Source organism: Ranitomeya imitator, chromosome 4, assembly GCF_032444005.1.
Source record: "Ranitomeya imitator isolate aRanImi1 chromosome 4, aRanImi1.pri, whole genome shotgun sequence".
NCBI lineage: Eukaryota > Metazoa > Chordata > Amphibia > Anura > Dendrobatidae > Ranitomeya > Ranitomeya imitator.
The window spans coordinates 234,973,967-234,990,757 of NC_091285.1; the positions used below are offsets into that span (position 1 = coordinate 234,973,967).

Genomic DNA, 16,791 nt, shown 5'->3' on the forward strand with positions numbered 1-16,791 from the left:
AACCCCTTTACCCCCAAGGGTGGTTTGCATGTTATGGACCGGGCCAATTTTTACAATTCTGACCACTGTCCCTTTATGAGGTTATAACTCTGGAACGCTTCAACGGATCCCGGTGATTCTGACATTGTTTTCTCGTGACATATTGTACTTCATGACAGTGGTAAAATTTCTTTGATATTACCTGCGTTTATTTGTGAAAAAAACGGAAATATGGCGAAAATTTTGAAAATTTTGCAATTTTCCAACTTTGAATTTTTATGCAATTAAATCACAGAGATATGTCACACAAAATACTTAATAAGTAACATCTCCCACATGTCTACTTTACATCAGCACAATTTTGGAACCAAAATTTTTTTTTGTTAGGGAGTTATAAGGGTTAAAAGTTGACCAGCAATTTCTCATTTTTACAACACCATTTTATTTTAGGGACCACATCTCATTTGAAGTCATTTTGAGGGGTCTATATGATAGAAAATACCCAAGTGTGATACCATTCTAAAAACTGCACCCCTCAAGGTTCTCAAAACCACATTCAGGAAGTTTATTAACCCTTCAGGTGTTTCACAGGAATTTTTGGAATGTTTAAATAAAAATTAACATACAAAAAATTTACTTCAGCTCCAATTTGTTTTATTTTACCAAGGGTTACAGGAGAAAATGGACCCCAAACCTTGTTGTACAATTTGTCCTGAGTACGCCAATACCCCATAAGTGGAGGTAAACCACTGTTTGGGCGCATGACAGATCTTGGAAGCGAAGGAGCGTCATTTGACTTTTTAATGCAAAATTGACTAGAATTGAGATGGGACGCCATGTTGCGTTTGGAGAGCCCCTGATGTGCCTAAACATTGAAACCCCCCACAAGTGACACCATTTTGGAAAGTAGACCCCCTAAGGAACTTATCTAGAGGTGTGGTGAGCACTTTGACCCACCAAGTGCTTCACAGAAGTTTATAATGCAGAACCGTAAAAATAAAAAATCATTTTTTTTCACAAAAATTATCTTTTCGCCCCAATTTTTTATTTTCCCAATGGTAAGAGAAGAAACTGGAACCAAAAAGTTGTTGCACAATTTGTCCTGAGTACGCTGATACCCCATATGTGGGGTTAAACCACTGTTTGGGCGCATGGGAGAGCTCGGAAGGGAAGGAGCGCCGTTTGACCTTTCAATGCAAAATTGACAGGAATTGAGATGGGACGCCATGTTGCGTTTGAAGAGCCACTGATGTGCCTAAACATTGAAACCCCCCACAAGTGACACCATTTTGGAAAGTAGACCCCCTAAGGAACTTATCTAGAGGAGTGGTGAGCACTTTGACCCACCAAGTGCTTCACAGAAGTTTATAATGCAGAACTGTAAAAATAAAAAATCATTTTTTTTTCACAAAAATTATCTTTTCGCCCCCAATTTTTTATTTTCCCAATGGTAAGAGAAGAAATTGGAACCATAAAGTTGTTGTACAATTTGTCCTGAATACGCTGATACCCCATATGTGGGGTTAAACCACTGTTTGGGCGCATGGGAGAGCTCGGAAGGGAAGGAGCGCCGTTTGACTTTTCAATGCAAAATTGACAGGAATTGAGATGAGACGCCATGTTGCTTTTGGAGAGCCACTGATGTGCCTAAACATTGAAACCCCCCACAAGTGACACCATTTTGGAAAGTAGACCCCCTAAGGAACTTATCTAGATGTGTGGTGAGCACTTTGACCCACCAAGAGCTTCACAGAAGTTTATAATGCAGAGCCGTAAAAATAAAACAAAAATGTTTTCCCACAAAAATTATTTTTTAGTCCCCAGTTTTGTATTTTCCCAAGGGTAACAGGAGAAATTGGACCCCAAAAGTTGTTGTGCAATTTGTCCTGACTGCGCTGATACCCCATATGTGGGGGGGAACCACCGTTTGGGCGCATGGGAGGGCTCGGAAGGGAAGGAGCGCCATTTGGAATACAGACTTAGATGGAATGGTCTGCAGGCGTCACATTGCGTTTGCAGAGCCCCTAATGTACCTAAACAGTAGAAACCCCCCACAAGTGACCCCATATTGGAAACTAGACCCCCCAAGGAACTTATCTAGATGTGTTGTGAGAACTTTGAGCCCCCAAGTGTTTCACTACAGTTTATAACGCCGAGCCGTGAAAATAAAAAAATCTTTTTTTTTCCTACAAAAATTATTTTTTAGCCCCCAGTTTTGTATTTTCCCAAGGGTAACAGGAGAAATTGGACCCCAAAAGTTGTTGTCCAATTTGTCCTGAGTACGCTGATACCCCATATGTTGGGGTAAACTCCTGTTTGGACAAACGGGAGAGCTCGGAAGGGAAGGAGCACTGTTTTACTTTTTCAACGCAGAATTGGCTGGAATTGAGATCGGACGCCATGTCGCGTTTGGAGAGCCCCTGATGTGTCTAAACAGTGGAAACCCCCAAATTATAACTGAAACCCTAATCCAAACACACCCCTAACCCTAATTCCAACGGTAACCCTAACCACACCTCTAACCCAGACACGCCCCTAACCCTAATCCCAACCCTATTCCCAACCACAAATGTAATCCAAACCCTAACCCTAACTTTAGCCCCAGCCCTAACTGTAGCCTTAACCCTAACTGTAGCCTTAACCCTAGCCCTAACCCTAGCCTTAACCCTAGCCCTAACCCTAGCCCTAACCCTAGCCCTAACCCTAGCCCTAACCCTAACCCTAGCCCTAGCCCTAACCCTAACCCTAGCCCTAGCCCTAACCCTAGCCCTAACCCTAGCCCTAACCCTAACCCTAGCCCTAACCCTAACCCTAGCCCTAGCCCTAACCCTAGCCCTAGCCCTAGCCCTAACCCTAGCCCTAACCCTAACCCTAACCCTAGCCCTAACCCTAATGGGAAAATGGAAATAAATACATTTTTTTAATATTTTTTTTATTTTTCCCTAACTAAGGGGGTGATGATGGGGGTTTGATTTACTTTTATAGCGGGTTTTTTTAGCGGATTTTTATGATTGGCAGCCGTCACACACTGAAAGACGCTTTTTATTGCAAAAAATATTTTTTGCGTTACCACATTTTGAGAGCTATAATTTTTCCATATTTTGGTCCACAGAATCGTGTGAGGTCTTGTTTTTTGCGGGACGAGTTGACGTTTTTATTGGTAACATTTTCGGGCACGTGACATTTTTTGTTCGCTTTTTATTCCGATTTTTGTGAGGCAGAATTACCAAAAACCAGCTATTCATGAATTTCTTTTGGGGGAGGCGTTTATACCGTTCCGCGTTTGGTAAAATTGATAAAGCAGTTTTATTCTTCGGGTCAGTACGATTACAGCGATATCTCATTTATATCATTTTTTTAATGTTTTGGCGCTTTTATACGATAAAAACTATTTTATAGAAAAAATAATTATTTTTGCATCGCTTTATTCTGAGGACTATAACTTTTTTATTATTTTGCTGATGTTGCTGTATGGTGGCTCGTTTTTTGCGGGACAAGATGACGCTTTCAGCGGTACCATGGTTATTTATATCTGTCTTTTTGATCGCGTGTTATTCCACTTTTTGTTCAGCGGTATGATAATAAAGCATTGTTTTTTGTCTCGTTTTTTTTTTTTTTTCTTACGGTGTTTACTGAAAGGGTTAACTAGTGGGCCAGTTTTATAGGTCGGGTCGTTACGGACGCGGCGATACTAAATATGTGTACTTTTATTGTTTTTTTTTTTATTTAGATAAAGAAATGTATTTATGGGAATAATATTTTTTTTTTTTTTTCATTATTTAGGATTTTTTTTTTTTTTTACACACTTGTAAAAATTTTTTTTAACTTTTTTACTTTGTCCCAGGGGGGGACAATACAGATCGGTGATCTGCCAGTTTGCACAGCACTCTGACAGATCACCGATCTGTCTGAGAGCAGTGCAGCGTTACCAAGTGCCTGCTCTGAGCAGGCACTTGGTAAGCCACCTCCCTCCCTGCAGGACCCGGATCCGTGGCCATCTTGGATCCGGGACTTTCTGCAGGGAGGGAGGTAGGAGACCCCGGGAGCAACGCGATCACATCGCGTTGCTGCGGGGGTCTCAGGGAAGCCCGCAGGGAGCCCCCTCCCTGCGCGATGCTTCCCTGCACCGCCGGCACATCGCGATCATGTTTGATCGCGGTGTGCCGGGGGTTAATGTGCCGGGGGCGGTCCGTGACCGCTCCTGGCACATAGTGCCGGATGTCAGCTGCGATAAGCAGCTGACACCCGGCCGCGATCGGCCGCGCTCCCCCCGTGAGCGCGGACGATCGCCTATGACGTACTATTCCGTCCGTGGGAAGTAAAGCCCACCCCACATGGACGGAATAGTACGTCTAATGGCAGAAAGGGGTTAAAATCCTTCTTTTCTTAGTCAGAGGTCACAAGATCTGATCACAATCTAAATTCCCTATTAGCATGTATTTGAAGTGTGGGAGGAAATGGGAGAACCTGGTGGAAACCCACGCAAACATGGGGGAACATACAAACTCCTCGTAGATGTTGTCCTTGGTGGGATTTGAACCCAGAACCTGAAGCTACTTCATAGCACACAGAACAGAACGATGTACTCACACATTATATAAAGTATATTTTAACTTACTTGTTTGTATTGAAATAATTGGACTTAAATTATATTGTGAACCTTTGTCATCCTTCATACACAAAATAAAACTGTAATGGAGTTCGGGGTTTAGCCTCTGAATGGACGCAGATGTAGAATTGTGTCTTATGCTTTCAAAACCCTCATTTGAGCTGTTGGTATAATATTTAAAATAAAGTTTATACGCTCCTTCAGATGAAAAAGGAAAGTGACTCCATCTGAACTGTGCTCCATTTTCTGAAATATCTTCCACTGAATATGTGAATTTTTCTGAAAAATCTGGGACTGTAAAAGAAAATGATCAATGTAATGAATAATGCATTCCTGTGTCTTTGTGACTGTCTTCTCAAAAAAATGGCTAGTATACATATGATATAAAGACATATGTCAGAAGAAAGTATAGCCTAGTTCAGGAGTTGTCATCTCACTAAGGTGGTCTTCAGGAGCGGCTTTACATATTTTTACTTACCCAAATTGTGGCCTCATTCACACATCAGTATTTGGTCAGTACCGTATATACTCAAGTATAAGCCGAGAATTTCAGCCCATTTTTTTAGGCTGATTTTGCCCCTCTCGGCTTATACTCGAGTCATACCCAAGGGTCGGCAGGGGAGGTGGAGCAGCAGCTGTGTAATAATACTCACCTGCTCCTGGCACGGTCCCTGGACGTCCCTGGTTCTCCAGGTGCTGGTAGCTTCTTCCTGTAGTGAGAGGTCACATGGTACCGCTCATTACAGTAATGAATATGGACCCCCCACTCCACTCCCATACGGGTGGAGCTGCATATTCATTACTGTAATGAGCGGTACCATGTGACAGCTCACTACAGGAAGAAGCTGCCGGCGCCGGGGAACCAGGGACCGATCCAGGAGCAGGTGAGTATCACGCAGTGCGTGATATTCACCTGCTCCCTGTTCCAACATCGCCGGCTGCCGCTGTGTCTTCCCCGTCCTCTGCACTGATGCTCAGGTCAGAGGGCGTGATGACGTGATTAGTGCGCGTCGCCCTCTGCCTGAACAGTCAGTACAGAGGACGGGGACGACGCAGTGGCGGCCAGCAGCGGTGGAACGGGAATGGTGAGTATAGCAAGTGCCGAGGGCCTGAGCGACAAGAGGTGAGTATGTGATTTTTTTTAATCACAGCAACAGCATATGGGGAAAATGTCTACATGGAGCATCTTAAGCGGCATAATCAATGTTTGTGCAGCTTTATAGGGGGCAAATATCTTTATGGAGCATCTTATGGGGTCATTATCAACCTTTGTGGAGCATTATATGGGGCAAATATCTACATGGAGCATCTTATGGGGCCATAATCAGCATTTATGCAGCATTATATGGGGCAAATATCTACATGGAGCATCTTATGGGGCCATGATCAGCATTTAAGCAGCATTATATGGGGCAAATATCTACATGGAACATCTTTTGGATATAATCAATGTTTGTGCAGCTTTATATGAGGCAAATGTCTACATGGAGCATCTTATAGGGCATAATCAATGTTTGTGCAGCTTTATATGAGGCAAATGTCTACACGGAGCATCTTATAGGGCATAATCAATGTTTGTGCAGCTTTATATGGGGCAAATATCTTTATGGAGCATCTTATGGGGCCATGTGCAGCATTATATGGGGCAAATGTCTGTATGGAGCATTTTATGTGGCCATAATCCGCATTTGTGCAGCATTATATGCGGCAAATATCTGTATGGAGCATCTTATGGGGCCATAATCCGCTTTTGTTCAGCATTATATGGGGCATATTTTAATATGGAGCATCTTATGGGGCCCATCAAACTTTATGGAGCATTATATGAGGCTCCTGATTCAATATGGATATTCAAAAACACTTAACCTACTGATGTCTCAATTAAGTTTACTTTTATTGGTATCTATTTGTATTTTTTACATTTACCGGTAGCTGCTGCATTTTCCACCCTAGGCTTATATTCGACTCATTAAGTTTTCCCAGTTTCTTGTGGCAAAATTAGGGGTCTCTGCTTATACTCTGGTCAGCTTATACTCGAGTATATACAGTATTTGGTCAGTATTTTGCCTCAGTGTTTGTATACCAAAGCCAGGAGTGGAACTTACAGAGAAAAACTACAATTGAAAGATTGACAACTGTTCTGTGTTTTGAAGACATTCCTGTTTTTGGCATACAAATACTGATGAAATACTGATGCAGAAATACTGAAGTGTGAATGAGCCCTTAGACAGCATAAGACTAGAGACAGCTAGAAACTGTGCGCCAAATTTATCGTAGTGCCCAAACAAATATAAATGGAGAGCACCTTTCTAGACACTTTTCTCTTCCTATGTCAGCTCTTGGTTGCTAACTTTATACCAATATTTATACCCAAAATAATGGTTTAATTATAAATATAGTATACAAATTGCCTCTTCAGAGAGAAAGAGGACTTGAACTCTATAGCGTCAATAGTTGGAAGTAGCGACCCTATAAGTCACTAGTGACCCTTTAAGGAATCTAGTAATAGGACTCAGGATAAAAGCAAGACTCGTTAAAAGGTAGATAATGACTTGCAGGACTGTAGCTTCCAACAGGTGACGCTATAGAGTTCAAGTCATCTGTCTCTCTGAAGAGGCAATTTACATATCAAATTTCCCAAAGGAGCATTGCACAGCGAATAAGCCTCCTTACATTGGCATGCCAGAGCTGGTATGTCACTCTTCACAAGGAGAAATGTTACTTAATAAATATAGCACATTTTAAAACTAAAATTAGCCACCTTTTGATTTTATGGTATTTTTTAACACTGTCTAGAAGTAAAGAGTGTCTAAATACATAGCACACAAGGTGCATGGCATGTGTGTTAGCTTTTAATTACGGTAAAATCAGGCTGACTCCCTAATTCAGGCTCATTTTACTTAGTAAATCTTACACAATTTGTTAAGACATTCAATTCTCTAGGAATCCCAAAGAAAACCGAGTTACAGTACAGCGACATTACTCTTCTTCAATAAAAGAACGATACAGTAACATAGATACTCACATTCATATTCACAAAGGTAAGGTAAGGCCACGTGGCAAAAAAATGCTGTATAAAAATAATTTGGACCTGTAGCATTTTGCTGTAGGGCATAACAGTCAGTGTCATTTTTAGGCAAGTGGGACAACAATGTCACTTCAAATGTATCTAACGTGAAAGCAGATCCATCTGTCCACAAAAGTTCTTCTTCAACCTAACAGAAAAAATCATAGAAATGTCATTTAGAAATGCATTAAACGAACACAACCAAAATGAACTGAATCAAGTTTTGCAAGGTGGTCATCTAATATGTTGTGTTGGGTATGGAGGGCACATACGTTCTAATATTACAGATGTGTCACCCAAGTGAAGAGGAAACACTCTGGAGCATTGTGTTATAAGCCAGAAAGGCTTGCCTGGTGCTCAAGTCAGGGGTTCAAAAAGCTTTCACCTTTACTGTGGAAATGTCAATATTGGTACATGTCACACACTTTAAATGTATACCTAACATATATATAACAGAAGTCTGTTACTCACCTTTATGCTACATGCATAATGCCACCTACTGCATTAGCAGTTCAAACACAACATTCCATGCCAAGGCTAGGATTATACGTTGCATATTTGGTGAACATTTCTAAATTGCGCATTTCTGCATCTAAAATATGCACGTGAATATCTATGTGTAGGTTTTTTTTGCAGAAACGCAGCAAAAATTGTAACGTAAGATTAATAGATTATTATTATTATTAACCCCTTTCTGACCTCGGACGGGATAGTACGTCCGAGGTCAGAAGCTCCTCTTTGATGCGGGCTCCGGCAGTAAGCCCGCACCAAAGTCGGGACATGTCAGCTGTTTTGAACAGCTGACATGTGCCCGTAATAGGCGCAAGCAGAATCGCGATCTGCCCGCGCCTATTAACTAGTTAAATGCCGCTGTCAAACGCAGACAGCAGCATTTAACTACCGCATCCGGCCGGGCGGCCGGAAATGACGGCATCGCCGACCCCCGTCACATGATCGGAGGTCGACGATGCTTCTCCATTGTAACCATAGAGGTCCTTGAGATCGTGCTGTGCCAGCTTCTAGCTATTGAAGCATGGCAAAAGTAAAAAAAAAATGTGAAAAAAATAAAAAAATATAAAAGTTTAAATCACCCCCCTTTCGCCCCAATCAAAATAAATCAATAAAAACAAAATCAAATCTACACATATTTGGTATCGCCGCGCTCAGAATCGCCCGATCTATCAATTAAAAAAGGCATTAACCTGATCGCTAAACAGTGTAGCGAGAAAAAAATTCGAAATGCCAGAATTATGTTTTTTTGGTCGCCACGACATTGCATTAAAATGCAATAACGGGCGATCAAAAGAACGTATCTGCACCAAAATGCTATCATTAAAAACGTCATCTCGGCACGCAAAAAATAAGCCCTCAACCGACCCCAGAACATGAAAAATGGAGACGCTATGAGTATCGGAAAATGGCGCAATTTATTTTTTTTTAGTAAAGTTTGGATTTTTTTTTCACCACTTAGGTAAACAATAACCTAGTCATGTTAGGTGTCTATGAACTCATACTGACCTGGAGAATCATAATGTCAGGTCAGTTTTAGAATTTAGTGAACCTAGCAAAAAAGCCAAACAAAAAACAAGTGTGGGATTGCACTTTTTTTGCAATTTCACCGCACTTGGAATTTTTTTCCCGTTTTCTAGTACACGACATGCTAAAACCAATGATGTCGTTCAAAAGTACAACTTGTCCCGCAAAAAATAAGCCCTCACATGGCCATATTGACGGAAAAATAAAAAGGTTATGGCTCTGGGAAGGAGGGGAGTGAAAAACGAATACGAAAAAACGAAAAATCCCAAGGTCATGAAGGGGATAATGGCCTTCAGCTCAATCTAGAGCCATGGCGACTTGATGGATGAATGCTCTGTAGGAAGATCGATGTTGTGCAAGCCTAGATAGGTTTACCAGGGTCTTCTCCACCGTTATCTTGATAGTATCAAGCCATTGGATTGTGCTGGTCTTCACCTTCACCTTGTTTCTCCTATTCTTCCAACCTTGATGTCCTTCTATCTATCTATTGCTGTCATCATATACACTGTGTTCCAAATTATTATGCAAATTGGATTTAAGTGTCATAAAGATTTAATTGTTTTGTTTTTCAAATAAACTCATGGATGGTATTGTGTCTCAGGGCTCAATGGATCACTGAAATCAATCTTAAACACATGTGATAATTAGTTTTCCAGGTGATTATAATAAAAGGAAAGCTACTTAAAGATTATGTTCCACATTATTAAGCAGGCCACAGGTTTCAAGTAATATGGGAACTAAAAATGATCTCTCTGCTGCTGAAAAGCATTAAATAGTGCAATGCCTTGGACAAGGTATGAAAACATTAGATATTCCACGAAAACTTAAGAGTGGTCATCATACTGTGAAGAGATTTGTGACTGGAACAGAGCACAGACAGAGTTCATGCAGATAAAGGCATAATGAGGAAGGTTTCTGCCAGACAAATTCATGGGATTAAGAGAGCAGCAGCCAAAATACCATTACAAAGCAGCAAACAGTTATTTGAAGCTGCTGGTGCCTCTGGAGTCCCTCGAACCTCAAGGTGTAGGATCCTTCAAAGGCTTGCTGTGGTGCATAAACCTAATATTCAGCCACCCTTAAACAGTGTTCACAAGCAGAAATGGTTAAAGTGGGCCCAGACATACATGAACACTAATTTCCAAATAGTCTTGTTTACTGATGAGTGTCAAGCAACCCTGGATGGTCCAGATGGATGGAGTAGTGGATGGTTGTTGGATGGCCACCGTGTCCCAACAAGGCTGCGACATCAGCAAGGAGGTGGAGGAGTCACATTTTGGTCCAGAATCATGGGGAAACAGCTGGTAAGGCGCTTTAAGGTTCCTGAAAGTGTGAAAATGACCTCTGCAAAGTATTTAGAGTTTCTGACTGACAACTTTCTTCCATGGTCTAAAAAGCAGAAACGTGCCTTCAGGAGCAAAATCACCTTCATGCATGACAATGCACCATCTCATGCTGCAAAGAATACCTCTGAGTCATTGGCTGCTATGGGCATAAAAGGAGATAAACTCATGGTGTGGCCACCGTCTCCACCTGACCTCATCCGTGCAGGGAACCTTTGGAGTATCATCAAGCAAAAGATCTATGAGGGTGGGAGGCAGTTCACATCAAAACAGCAGCTCTGGGAGGCTATTCTGACTTCATGCAAAGAAATACAAGCAGAAACTCTCCAAAAACTCACAAGTTTGGATGCAAGAATTTTGAAGGTGATATCAAAGAAGGGGTCCTATGTTAACATGTAACTTGGCCTGTTGGGATGTTTTGGAGTTAAATAGCTTTTTTGTTCAGTGAATGTGACCTCCTAATGCTGCAAATTCCACAAATGAGCATTTTCAGTTTTTTAAAACATATCAAATGTATAGAAATTCTACTGTGCCTAATTATTTGGAACAGTGCATTTTGAGTTTTTATTCATTTTGGAGATTATACTGTTATCATTGGGAGGTTTCTGCAATAAAATTCGATGTATAATCTAATGGGTGATGACTTTTATTAGACTGACTGTCATTTGCACCGACCATTTAGGAAAATCTGAGAAAAATATAATTTGCATAATAATTTGGAACACAGTGTAATGTGCCCAAAGTAGGCAAGTCATTGATTGGTGATCCTTGCTTTGAGAGGCATAATTGGCTTAATTTGTCAACAGTTTAATCTGCAGTTTTAGGGCCTTCAGCTCTAAAACTTCAGCAGCTTTAGATTGCCTTGCGCAAGCGTGTACTACGGAGGACATAGCATGAACTTCAACCCAATATTGCGGCCAGCATGCAGCCAGCGGGTAAGGAAAGGGTGAATCAAACATCCGAAAACCGTGCCCATATGACCGCAAACCCGTCCCACCAAATTCAGGTGACAGGTTCCCTTTAAGATCTTAATCAAGGTATGACCATGCCATGATTAAGGCGTTAAGCTGAAACTAGTTGGTCTGCTTCTCCTATGTCTATGGATCTCTTTTGGTGACCTACTACAGTTTTTAATATGATTAATAAAGTACATATTTTTTATATTTTTGGCTACTGCTGGAGGATATTCCCTTTTTTTTCTGCTATTTATCTCCACATCCGAGACTGGGATGGATCCATGCGCTGCCTAACAGATGAAGACTGCTTATCAAAGTTTGGTGTACCCCATATTTCCCACTATTTTCTAAGTTTTCATTTTTTTAAGGGCTAATAGGATTTTTTTTTTGTTACAACAAACTGAGGTCCATTTTTTCCGTCATACGCCAATACCCTACATGTAATCAGGAAATATTTTTCAGTCACCGTGCAAAGCTCAGAAGGGAAGGAGCGCCAGATATTACTGTTATGGTTTGCAGGTGCCATGACCCACTAGGAGAGCCCATGAGGTGCTAGAACAGCACAACTCTCCATAAGTGACCCCATTTTACAAACTACACCTCTCGATGAATTCATCTAGGGGTGCAGTAATCATATTGACACAATGGGTGTGTCACAGAATTTTATACCATTGGGGAGTGAAGAAAAAATAACAAATTTTTACCACCAAAATTTTGTTTTAGCCCCCGATTTATTTTAAATTTCTCCCATAAGAAATGGGTAAAACTGGCACCAAAATTTATCCCACATTTTCTACTGAATGTGACAATACCCCTACATGACTGTACAGTACTGCTTAGCAATATGGAGAGACTCGGGAGGAACGGAGCGCTATTTGTTTCCTGGAGTGCAGATATTCCTAGAACAGTTTGCGGACTCGATATACAGAGCCCCTAATTTAATAACCAATGATAATTCCTGCTGAAGGACACACAAAATTATGTAATACAATAATAATAGAACTAACTGAAAAGAAATCCAACTGTGTCCAAATCAAAAGAGAAAACGTAGTTCTGCGCAAAATATCAGATGAAACTAATAGAAGGAACACGTATTTATGAACAAAAAACAAACTTTATTAGATTGTATAAAAATAGACAATTTAAAAATAGCCAACAGTGCTACAAGTGAGCCAAGAAGAAACAAACAGGCATCACCTGGATGGGCAAATAGATCACTAAAGTGACAGGCTGCAGATAAAATTCCTCAATAAATAAATCATGGGCACCAGGGTATAGAAAAACATAAATAAAAATATATTCGTACAAAACCCTCAAATCTCTCGGTCCCCAGTACAAAAATATATCTGTGGGTTAGAAACTTATAGGGTTAAGGTAAATAGTAGGCTTTATACATGTAGTAGCGCCAAAACTAGAATCACAAAAGGTCCGTAATGCTAAAACCCCTAAGTCATTAGTGTATACCCAAAAGAGTATAAGCGAGGAATAGTAGAATCACATAATACACCACTCACCAGCATCCAAATGATGATGCCACAGCCCCAATGCGCATTTCGGCACTGTGCCTTCGTCAGGGTGAGTGGCATCACAGCGGAAACATGCCCTTTTTATATGAACAGTGGCCAGTAATAATATAGCATGTCATAGATCACAAGGCCGGAAGAAGAGTCCCTAATTTATAGAAGAGCAGAATCCCCACTCAAGTGACCCCATTTGGGAAACTATACCGCTTGGCGTATTTATCTACAGGTGTTGTGACGATTTTGACTCCATGGGTATTTTCCAGAAACAAGCAGCAATTAACATTGCCAAGTGAAAATTGCAAACTGCCTTTGTAGTGACCAGTATACTGTAGTAACCAGTACATTGCAGTCACCAGTACATTATGCCCAGCTTATGCTTCTGGAGACATGCACCCGTAAGTTAGTCGGGCTCTCATCGCTTCAGAAATGCCAAACGTGGAAGCAATATGTGGTTTAGGTACACTGTGGGGCTCAGAAGGGAGGGGGGGTATTTGGATATAAGAGCTGAGAATTTGCTGAATTTCTTTTGGCGGATGAGGAGCCATTTCACTTTTCCAGAGCCCTTGTACATGAAGGAATGTGTCAGCCTCTATATTTCTGTTAATAGATAATGGATCTGAGTGAGGACTTGCTTTATTTGTGGATTGAGTTGAAGCTTTTGTTGGGAACATTTTGCATAATGTTTTGGATCACAGTTATCCGGCGCTGTCCACTTTGCAGTTTCCATCTAAACCTCTGAATGACATGATTCAGATAAAAATGAGGGATTCATTCACTATAATGAGGCAGCACATTTACTTTGGACTCTGTCTGGCCTCTGTTCAGCTGTGTCCTTTTCAGAAATGCATAAAACTGTGGCTGACGGCACTTTTATGCAATCCTAAAAAGACAAACACCACTGCATCACAGGTCCTATGACGTTCACAGTGCCTCCATCTGCCTCATTATAGGGAATCTTCCGCCGGGGGTTCTGTCTGAATCATGTATTACAGAGATTTACATAGAAACTCCGCTGCAAACGCTCAGCATAGAGCACAGGATAAATGTGCGTAGAGCATTATTGCAATCTTTGGGACGCAGAATGAAAAAAATCAACAGCACGTGAAGAATTGGTTTTATTTATTTTTATGGCATTCCTCGAGCAATGTAAGTGATTAGGCGACTTTATTTAGGTTCGTGCAATTACAGCAATACTAGATTTTTATTGCAAAAAAGTTTTTGCATCACCACATTTTGAGATCTATAATTTTTCCTTATTTTGGCCCACTGAGTCATGTGACAGCTTGATTTTTGCGGGACGAGTTGACGTTTTCATTGGGACCATTTTCAGACACATAACATTTTTTGATTACTTTCCATTCCAATTTTTGGGAGGCAGAATTAACAAATCCAGCAATTCAGGAATTTTGGGGGGGGTTATGCCGTTCCTTGTATGGTAAAATTGATAAGGCAGTTTTATTCTTCAGGTCAGTACGATTACAGCGGTACCTCATTTACCGTATATACTCGAGTATAAGCCGACCCGAGTATAAGCCAACCCCCTAATTTTGCCACAAAAAACTGGGAAAACTTATTGACTCAAGTATAAGCCTAGGGTGGGAAATGCAGCAGCTACCGGTAAATGTCAAAAGTAAAAATAGATACCAATAAAAGTAAAATTAATTGAAACATCAGTAGGTTAAGTGTTTTTGAATATCCATATTGAATCAGGAGCCCCATATAATGCTCCATAAAGTTTGATGGGCCCCATAAGATGCTCCATATTAAAATATACCCCGTATAATGCTGCACAAAGGTTAATAATGGCCCCATAAGATGCTCCATAGAAACATTTGCCCAATATAGTGCTGCATAAAGGTTGATGGCCCCATGAGATGCTCCACACATTATGGCCCCATGAGATGCTCCACACATTATGCCCCATTAGATGCTCCATAAATTTACCCCATGAGATGCTCCATACATTTGCCCCATGAGATGCTCCATACATTTGCCCCATGAGATGCTCCATACATTTGCCCCATGAGATGCTCCATACATTTGCCCCATGAGATGCTCCACACATTTGCCCCATTAGATGCTCCATACATTTGCCCCATGAGATGCTCCATACATTTGCCCCATTTGCTGTGATTAAAATAAAAAAAAGCACATACTCACCTCTTTTCGCTCAGGCCCCCGGCACCAGCGATAGTCACCTTCCTCGTTCCACCGCTGCGTGCTGCTCTGTCTTCCCCGTCCTCCGCACTGACTGTTCAGGCAGAGGGCGGCGCGCACACTAGTCGCGTCATCGCACCCTCTGACCTGCACAGTCACAGCCAGAGGACGGAAGACAGAGCAGCGCGCAGCGATGGAACGGAGGACAGGTGACTATCGCGCAATGCTCCCCCTCCTCCGTCATACTCACCTGCTCCCGGGGCGGTCCCTGGCAGCGTCTCACTGTCAGATGGTCTCCGGGAGCCGGCGGCATCGTCCTGTGTTCAGCGGTCACGTACCGCTGATTAAAGTAATGAATATGCGTGCATATTCATTACTTTAAATGAGCGGTACCACGTGACCGCTGAACACAGGAAGAGCTGCCCGGAGATCATCGGACATGCAGGGACCGCGCCAGGAGCAGGTGAGTATGTCACCGCGCCGCTCCCCCTCACCCGCCGACCCCCCCCGCCGGCACTGACTCGAGTATAAGCCGAGAGGGTCACTTTCAGCCCAAAAAAATGGGCTGAAAATCTTGGCTTATACTCGAGTATATACGGTATATAGTTTTTTAATGTTTTGGCGCTTTTACACAATAAAAAATATTTTATAGGCAAAGCAATTATTTTTGCATCTCTTTATTCTGAGAGCTATGACTTTTTATTTTTCCGCTGATGGAGCTATGTCGCAGCCTGCTTTTCAGCGGTACCATGTTTATTTATAACAGTCTGTTTGATCGCGTTTTATTCCACTTTTTATTGGGTGGTATGATGATAAAGCATTGTTTTTTGTCATGTTTTTTATTTATTTTTTATGGTGTTCGCTAAAGGGGTTAACTAGTGGGGACAGTTTTATAGGTCGAGTCGTTGCGGACACGGCGACACCAAATATGTGTACGTCTATTGTTTTGGGGGTTTTTTTCATTCAAATATTTACTTATATATACAATATATTTTGATTTTTTTTATTATTGTTTTTATTTTTTTATAATTATTTAACAACTTTTTTTACTTGTTTACTTGTTTTTGCTTGTTTTGCAGGCTGATTTCTTCTATGCTATGCAAACTGTGAGCTCTGCACTGACAGAGAAAGTTTCTGGTCATGCATTGCGCATGATCAGCATGTTTCCTAGCTCTGGTGACCCAGATGTCATCATGACGACATCGGGTCACCATGGCAACGATCAGAACCCCACGTCATGCCGCGGGGTCTCCAGTCCAAAAGCACAGGGACTGTCAGCCCTTTGCCGGCTCCCGGAATGCTGCAATCTCGTTCGATCGCAGTATTCTGGGGTTAAAGTGCCGGGAGCGGTGTGTGACCAGGTGTCAGAATCAGCTGACACCCGGCGGCAATCGCTTACACACCACCCATGTGCACAGGCAATTACGCAGACGTAATAATCCATCCCTGGTTAGATAGACCCAGGATACATGGAAGGATTATTACGTCTGAGGTCAGAAAGGGGATAAGTTAAAACTTGTCCACTTTGCGGGTACTGTATAATTCTTTTGAATCATTTGTAAGGAAAATCTGCATCAAATATGCTATTTCTGGATTGGCAAATTGTGCTGAAATCCATGCA

At 41.6% G+C, this 16,791-nt stretch overlaps 1 protein-coding gene across 1 annotated transcript in view; it reads right to left on the reverse strand.

Moving 5' to 3' along the window:
- Positions 1–16,791, reverse strand: part of LOC138675850 (uncharacterized) — a 156,639-nt gene that overhangs the window by 11,969 nt on the left and 127,879 nt on the right. Inside the window, exons 7-8 of the mRNA XM_069764432.1 lie at positions 7,614–7,803; positions 4,598–4,882 (exon numbers count right to left, since the gene is read on the reverse strand). Of these exons, the coding sequence (XP_069620533.1) occupies positions 4,598–4,882; positions 7,614–7,803 (475 nt within the window). The remainder of the gene's footprint in view (positions 1–4,597; positions 4,883–7,613; positions 7,804–16,791) is intronic.